This window comes from Lolium rigidum, chromosome 6, assembly GCF_022539505.1.
Source record: "Lolium rigidum isolate FL_2022 chromosome 6, APGP_CSIRO_Lrig_0.1, whole genome shotgun sequence".
NCBI lineage: Eukaryota > Viridiplantae > Streptophyta > Magnoliopsida > Poales > Poaceae > Lolium > Lolium rigidum.
The window spans coordinates 88,226,454-88,235,327 of record NC_061513.1 but is presented as its reverse complement, the minus strand read 5'-3'; the positions used below and the strand labels follow the sequence as shown (position 1 = coordinate 88,235,327).

General features: G+C 43.6%; 1 protein-coding gene across 1 annotated transcript; it reads left to right on the top strand.

Moving 5' to 3' along the window:
* The first annotated feature begins 1,409 nt into the window (after positions 1-1,409).
* Positions 1,410-7,382, top strand: LOC124667924 (probable LRR receptor-like serine/threonine-protein kinase At1g51810). The gene is made up of 12 exons (XM_047205149.1): positions 1,410-1,509; positions 1,756-2,323; positions 2,601-3,094; positions 3,752-3,896; positions 4,278-4,349; positions 4,436-4,501; positions 4,571-4,651; positions 5,306-5,463; positions 5,578-5,813; positions 5,935-6,064; positions 6,534-6,593; positions 6,681-7,382. Exons 1-12 carry the CDS (start codon positions 1,410-1,412, stop codon positions 7,373-7,375), a joined length of 2,805 nt encoding a protein of 934 aa, XP_047061105.1. The 3' UTR covers positions 7,376-7,382.
* Positions 7,383-8,874: the final 1,492 nt, after the last annotated feature.

The following is an 8,874-nucleotide window of genomic DNA, read 5'->3' as shown; positions in this document are numbered from 1 at the left end:
TGGCGTCGAGAAGCTTCACTCCTCGGCCTCCCGGCGGCGCGCCTCGTAGTCGCGCACTTGGCGCGCCTCGTACTCCCGGCGGCAGCGCGCGCGGGCCTCCGCCTCCACCCGCGCGAGCATGGCCTCCTCCTCATCGGAGCCGTGGACGTAGTCGCCAGCCGAAAACGTCGCCGAACGCGCGGGGACGAGCTCGTCATCCTCGGACTAGAGCAGCGGTGCGCGACTGGAGCCGCTAGACGACGACCCCTCGCCGCCGCTGGCGAACCTCGCCGGCTTCCCTGGAGGCGTGAGCCCCCAGTTCGTCCACCGGCGGGCGTTGCACTTGCGCACGCCCTCCGACCGCTTCCACTTCCGGCATTCCACGTCGGTGCGGAACACGGGGGGACGCGGCGGCGAGTCCCCACCGCCTAATCCCGTGTCTCGCCCTGCTGAGCCAGCACGGGAGGCCATCGCGCCGCGGAGGAGGGGGAGGGGTGGCTGCTACGACGTGGATTGCTCGCCGGAATTCAAGCAGGCGGCAACGAAGGGAGTGGAAGCGGTGGAGGGGAGTAAGGTTTGGAAACTGAACTCCCCTCCGCGGCCCCTTTTAATACGGGACGGCCGCTGAATTTCTCGGGCCCCCGAACTTCTTTTACGGGCCAGGCCGCGAATTCAGGCTCCGTTCTGGCCCAGTGTTAGCCTGAACCATATTTCCGCCGGAGTTTTTTAGTTTCGGCCCGTTTTACCGGGACTGTTAAAGATGCTCTAAGCCACCTACCCTAAAGCCAGATATCCTTGAAGATTCATCCTAAACAACTGCTCCCTTCGTTATATAGTTCTTGTTGTGATATTAATTTGAATTTAAACAAAATCATGACAAAAAAATTAAACGGAAGAAGTAATTAATTAAAATACAAGCCCGTACTTGATGTCATCATGTAGCGCCGTGATTTTCTTCCGTAAGGTCGCAGTGTTGAGAACTGGCAGGAGAGGTCGACCTGGAGTAGTTGAGCCTGTGTTCAAACCAGAATTTGTTCTTATATCAGCTCAGTCTGTACCAGGCAAGTTGTCTTCCTTTTAGTGGTCAAGCGACAGTATAATACAGTTCTTTAACCTAGCAAAAGTAGCGGCCTGGTTCCAGAGAAAGAATCAACGTGTCCAGACGCACGAGTTCGTGCGTTCATATTTCGTTATCACGCTGACGGGCAAACTGGCGGCGATTGTTAAACGAAACTTGGCAGACCCTCTTTTTCTTTAGATCAATGCAAGTTGCATTTCTATCAAGAGTAGGTTACATCTGCTAATTGTATGCTGATCGAGACCAGTTCAATAAAAAATGCTAAACCGTGCTAGTTGTTTTCCTCTGCTATATAGGTTCGCAAGGATGTTTCTTGCTTGCAGACTTTAGGAGAAGAGAACAGAACAGTACCATGGTGATCAGCTTCATTTCCTCAGAAAGTAGAAAACTGACATGGATCTTGGCGCTGCTGCTCATCCTGTTGATGATGATTCAAGTCCACGGCCAATCTGGTAATACAAGCCACCCTCCTATCTTTTTCCTTATAGGTCCTGCAGCTCTTTAAGCTTTGCTCCATCTGCACACACACACAGTTCTGTTTACTTCAGCGTGCAACTTGAGAATTCTCACTTTACTGAAATCACAGAAACCAACCAATTATTGACCACTGCACGTCTAAGTCGCATATGCCATAATAATTGCTTATTAGATATTCAAATTGAAACACATGAAACCAATACATACTCTCGATTGTGCAGGGTTCATAAACATCGACTGTGGATGGAAAAACAGTAGTGCCTACATCGACAACACCTTAGGAATAGTGTACAGTTTTGATAGTGAATTTGTCGAGGGCGGCCTGAACCACGAGATTTTACCAGAGTTCATGGCTGGTGTAGGAAATGACCAACAAAAAACTCTGAGGAGCTTCCCTGACGGGTCAAGAAATTGCTATACGCTGACATCCAACCGCAGTAAGAAGTATCTACTGAGGGCCACATTTACTTACGGCAACTATGATAGGTTGAACAAGACTCTGGATGGGTCGCTGTTTCTGTTTGGGCTCCATATCGGCGTCAATTTCTGGGAGGCGGTGAACTTGACAAATTGGGATCCATCACTCACAGTATGGAAGGAGGTGCTCACCGTTGCTCCGGGCAACTCCGTGTCCGTCTGTCTGATAAACTTTGGTTCAGGAACTCCATTCATATCTTCGCTGGAGCTTAGGCCCCTGCACGATACCATGTACCCTTTTGTGAACACTTCTGTGTCAATAAGCTACTTCAGACGAATCCGATTTGGCAACGTCACCGACTTTATCACAAGGTGAGATCAGATCAGACTGGCATAATAGTTTTGGATAGGATATTAATAATACATATCAATATTTTTAAATTCCAATGGCTAGCTCAACTCACTTGAAGTGTTTGCTCCTTTGCTTTCTGAATCCTGCAATTGCTTCTACAAAAGCAATAGTAAATCTCAAGGCGATAAGTAAGTTGTGATTGGTAAATCTCATAGCAAATGCCTTTAACCATAGTCGAAAAGATTATTGTGTTGTGCTAGCTATTAATCTGCTTTTCCTTGTCTCTGTGCGATGAAGATATCCAACGGACAATTATGACCGGTTCTGGGAGAGCTGGGCCTCCACGTCATACCCCTGGATCAACCTGAATACTGGCAATAAAGTGAATAGCCTCCCTGGCAGCGACGCTTTCAGCGTGCCGTCAGTCATCTTGCAAAAGGCCTCGACCCTAGACAGAAATTACTCCTTCATAAGCATCGATGTGGCAGCAGGTCCCAATCAAGACGCCAAGAGCCTGCAGCTTCTCCCAATCTTTCACTTTGCTGAGATCAACGGGAACAACCCAAACAGGAGGTTTGACATCTACAGCACTGGCGAATTGTTGTTCTCAGACTTCTCCCCGTCACGATTCCAGGTGGACAGCATGCACCAGAATGGCCGGTTCTTGTACAACCCCAGCGCATCCTTCCTCCTGAACAAGACGCGCAGCTCGACACTCCCGCCGCTCATCAATGCGTTCGAGCTGTACTCCCTAGTTCGGATGGATAACCTCACCACTGACTCCAATGATGGTAAGACAATGTATATCACTATATGGTGCACGTGCATTACACATTTATCATGTTAATAACAGATTCACATGCTCATCACGCAATTTATTTACGGCCTCGTTGATTCAAAGGATTTTCGAAGGAGTTTTAGACTACTCCAATCCTTAGGAATGTTTCATGCATTGGTTGTTTGATTCAAAGGATTTTCGAAGGAGTTTTAGACTACTCCAATCCTTAGGAATGTTTCATGCATTGGTTGTTTGATTCATAGAATTGTAAACCATATGAAATTTTTCTTAGGATTCATTTGTACTAGATTTCATAGTAAAAATTTCAATTCGCTGAGACTTGCATATGAAACTTCGCACCTTGTTATGCAAGACCCATGGCTTGGGCTGCTGGAGATGTGGTTGGGTTGAGGTGTTGCCTTGCCTCCTAATATCGATGGAGACATCCCAAACCAATCTAAGCCTCAAGGGATACTGGCTCTATCTTTTGAAATTTAATCTGGAACTTGAAAGGAACCCCCCCACATAACATTAGCACTTAAGCTAACGTTTTTAGGCTTTTGATACCTATAAGTACCCATTTCGCAAAAAACGATACCTATAAGTACCCAACATATACAGACTTCTTTATTTGGTTCATATTTTTTCAGTTGTCTTTTTGTTGTTATAGTCACTTGCATCAAAGAAGTCAAGAAGCACTACAATTTAGCAAGAATAGACTGGAATGGAGATCCATGCTCCCCAAGAGAATATTCCTGGGAAGGTTTGACTTGCGACTACTCAAAGAGCAACCAGAATCCAAGGATTGTCGCAGTGTAAGAACATAATATGGACTTATACCATGTGCATTTGAAATCTAAACATTCCAATTTATTTATTTTTTACATTTGAAGTTGCATTGGATCAACCCCAAGTAGTTAAAGCTCCGCAAAAGTTCCCTTTTAGTGTAAATGTTGTTCCAGATATGCTCTTGATTCTTGTGTAACATTAGAATAAGTATAAGAATATAGAGACTCAGCCACATGTTGTCTAAGACCTTAACAACAAAGATAATTTAGTTGAAACATTGAAAACCCATGTAATCTAGTGCAAATATTAACCACTGAAAGGTATTTACATGATCTTGAAAATACATGTAAGCTCAATGAGATCACTACATTAATAGAACTTCCTAATGACATGAGTTATTTTTGCAGAGACCTGTCTACCAGCGGACTGAAAGGTGGGTTAGCCATATCATTCATGGCCATGGTATCACTGGAAAACTTGTAAGTGGTGCCCAACACATAACACTAGACACTGAATGCAATTATGTTGACATCTATTTTTGACCCTAAGCACAAAACATATATAGGGACTTATCACACAACAATCTGACGGGAATTATTCCAGACTATCAACTTAAGTCGCTCAAAATTCTGTAAGTCTGATTACATCTTTGGTTGATGATATAAATTTTAAATGAATGACTTTAATTATTATTTTTCAGCAATTTGTCCAATAACCAGATAGATGGGCCAATCCCTGATTCTATTCTTCAAAGAGTTCGGGCCGGTTTGCTTGATTTAAGGTTTGGCATGCTCTGCTGCACAGTACCTGAATATACTTTCATTACTGATCAAACTACCAACTACGCCAAAAAAGGAGTAGGCTCAAACAAAGGTTCATTCTCATAAAAATAATTGGAAGTTCAGCTGCAATCATTGCAAATAGTGTAAATTATTGGTTAAAAGTTAAAACACATTTAATTCCTCTCCATGCCTTTGCCAAACAAACTATGCAAGTTCTACTTTCTACTTGCGGCAACCCACACTTCTATATCATCATGCAACAGGAGCACCACTTGTCGTATACTTAACCCTTTGTGGACGAGACTAAGCTTTGGCGGCCAATTTGAGTGCTAAGTGTGTCAAACCGCGCTTTTGCAGTAGCATTGATAGATCCAAACATGCTCTCAGTTAGTCAGTTATATGTACCAACATGTAGTATCTATAATGCTTTATCATCTATGGCTTTTTTAACATCAGAGCTATTAGTAACTACACGCGAAACCATGTAGTTTCTTCCTTTAGAGGTAGAGATTTGTAGAAGATCTCTTAGAAGGTTAGTTGTGTTAAAAAAATGGAGGTATGCTATAAACTTATAATCATAATTTTATAAAAGCGGCTGCAGCTAAGATCTTTTGAGCTGATCAATGGATTATGTTGTGTAATTGTGTCAATAGATTAGAAGGCAATCCCATATGCTCAAAAGTCAAAGATACGTACTGCTCAAATAAGAAGAAGAAAAGCATACATATATTGCTCATCGCAGTGATAGTTCCGGTAGTACTGATATCCCTCCTAGTAGTGATGTGCATACTCTGGAAGTTATGCTGGAAAGGTAACAATCAATCTCAAGCTCCAAAATTCTATGTTATCAATGCAAGTGTGGTAGAAATTGTACAGCAGTTAATACCTAAACTTTCAAGTAAACAATAACTTCTTGACTCTGCAGGGGAATCGGAAGATAGTGAGGATTATGGTATGTATGAAGAGGAAACCCCCTTACGTATTGACATTAGACGGTTCACGTATGCAGAACTGAAGCTCATAACAAACGACTTCAAAAGAATTGTTGGAAAAGGAGGTTTTGGTATTGTTTATTATGGCACACTAGAAAATGGTGACGAAGTAGCTGTTAAGGTGCTTATGGAGACATCAATAGCAGAGTCAAAAGACTTCCTCCCTGAGGTATAACACCAAACCAACTAGGCCAAATCATTGCAGTCTTCAATAGAAAGTAAACCATAAGCATGAAGCCATACAAACCCTTTAAACAAGTCCATTTTGGTAATTACATGTGTTGCCCCAGGTACAAACCTTGTCCAAAGTTCATCACAAGAATCTTGTGGCTTTGAAAGGATATTGCCAAAACAAGAAATGCCTCGCACTCGTTTACGACTTCATGTCCAGAGGAAATCTTCAACAGCTTATCAGAGGAGGTTTATCTCTTAATTTCAAGCCTACTTGATATATTTTATCAATATATAATGCTTCATAGCGCAATATAAAAATCGGCAAGACTGAATCATAACTCATAAGTATAAAAATGAAACCAAACTAATCTGGCTTTTGACATCCTACTGCAAACTGGATATTATTTTAAAAACTGAATTCCTTGTTAAGTGTATGATTGATTGCCAGCATGGATTCTTATTGCTGCTGCTACTAAATGCATTTGAGATAGTGGATGAGGCCAGCCCACAACAGGTGCATTCTTGGGGATGCACAGTATGTGTCTAACAAACACATGCCAAATCATGACATGGTCGTAATAGATATTTGTCTAACAAATCGAGGAGATCATAGTTACATTCTTAAGTCATAACCATGACATGATGGTCACGGCTCAAAAATACCATGCATGCAGGTATGAAGGCACATACATTAATCTGGTATGTCTTGATGCAGGAGATGACTTCAGTTTGAATTGGGAACAACGACTTCATATTGCACTTGATTCGGCACAAGGTCCACATTTCAATTCGTATTTACCTTGAGTTCACATATATATACAAGTGTGTGCTCTGACAAAGTATGAGCTTCAATAAACTACAGGACTGGAGTATCTACATGAATCATGCACCCCGTCAATAGTTCATAGAGATGTGAAGACCCCCAACATCCTTCTGGATAAGAATCTAGTGGGAATAATATCTGATTTTGGGCTTTCACGGGCTTTTAATGATGCTCACACGCACATATCTACTGTTGCTGCTGGCACTCTTGGCTACCTTGACCCCGAGTACCACGCAACTTTTCAACTCACAGTCAAGACAGATGTATTCAGCTTCGGAATCGTGCTCTTGGAGATCATCACTGGCCAGCCCCCGGTAGTGATAGAGCCGCCTCGTACCTTCCACCTACCAAACTGGGTACGCCAAAAGATCGCCAAAGGCAGTATTCATGATATCGTGGATAAGAGGCTGCTGGGTCAGTACGACGCCAGTTCCCTGCAGAGTGTGGTAGACCTTGCCATGAACTGTGTCGAAAACTCAGCCATCGACAGGCCGACCATGACCGAGGTTGTTTCAAGGCTCAGAGTGTGGTTGCCGTCCGTTTCAAGTGACAAGCAATCTATTTCTGCGACCCCTCGGCGTACGGACTCCATGGATACTGAAATGCGAAGGAAGTTCCACTTGCTGATTTCTGCAGCAGGCAACGAGGAGAGCTCCTTCATGTCTGGTTATACCAGCGGGACGTCAGAATTAATTAGTGGGACGTCGGAATTGATGCCCTTATCTGGACGGTGAAAGTGAAATGCCTGCTGAGTTATTGTTGCATCCTTGCATCTTTTTAGACAAAGTTCGGTAATCTGCTAAATGTGTCGTCGTTAACTGTTTATAAAGAGCGGTTCAGTCATTTTATTTTTTTAGTTTCAAATTTTGCTTGTTTAGTAGTACTAGGGGACTGTTCGGATTTGGGGTACCTTTTCTGTGTGGGCTTTGGTAACCCTTAGCCGGTTAAAGTAGTTTTCAAACAGAGGAAGCATCTTCATCCATGAGAGACACCATGCTCGATGAATCGGCACTGGTATATCAAGTTCCCTACCGACCCTAAAACAAGTGGTCTGCTTAAACACTGCTGCCTAAGAATTCCCCCTTTTGTACGTAATCCACCTTAACAATGTTGTAAAATATAGATTAAATTAGGTGTTCGTTGTACCAAAACCGCTGTTCATTTCCCGAGTCTATGGACCATGAAAAATCTACTACACGCGATGGAGCGAGTTGGCACCTGAGCCATGAAGAGGCCGATGAAAGGAAATGCAGCAGCATGACATACCTAACCCTCGTCCGCAGGCAGTTCCTCGACGCGGGCGCTCGTTGCAGCGCCTCCGCCGCCGCCGCGTCGAAACGAGATGTTGCGCCGGTAGGGGGAGGGGTAGGCGGCGGGGCAAACCCGCGTTACGCCCTGTGAGCCCGTGGGTGTGGACGGACTGGTGGGCACAGCAGTAACGTGACGAGATCGTAATATCGCACCAAGCTGAGGGTCGCGTGTAGGCCTAGGCCCGTGCCACAGCCCACTCACTGCCCACAACCCAGAAGCCCTGGTGTCCTTCGATGGCGCATTTGTGGTAATTCCTATATATCGCCCATTAGCGGCGGGGAATAGGCCCCGCTCACTAACGGATCGACTTGGGCCGCGCCCCATTAGCGCGGCTTTTCTTGTTTACGCGCGATTTTTTGTTTTTTTTTCTGTTCCTTCGGCTCAGATGGTTTTGTTCCGTTTTCCTGTTTTTCTCTTTTTCTGTTCTTCTTTTCTAAATGATTTTTTTCACATTTAAAAAATGAATAATTCTTGAAACATGAACAATTTTTGATTCTGAACAATTTTTTTTCTGAATAATTTTTGTTTTGAACAAAATTTTCTTTTGGACAAAAAAAAGTATAAAGAAATTTTTTAGCACAAATTTTTTTGAACAAAAAGATTTTGAGCAAAACTTTTTTTGAATTTTCTTCCTTCATGCATTTTTCAAGTCGGAAAAAAATCGCAAAAAATGAAAAGTTTTTTCAAATTTAAGGTTTTTTCAAAATAAAACCTGGGCCGGCCCACCAGGGAAAGCTCCCAGTGCGTGTGATATTCCCACAGGCATCGGAGGGGTTGATAGGCGTGCCCCGCATTTGTCCCATGCTCCCATTTCCCAAACGATCCCCGGAGACCTTGGAAGCTGGCCTGAAGAGAGGATTAAGGCCTAGTTTCGCAACAAAGTTTTTCTGAAACTGAAGTATTACAAAACTAAAGTATTTTC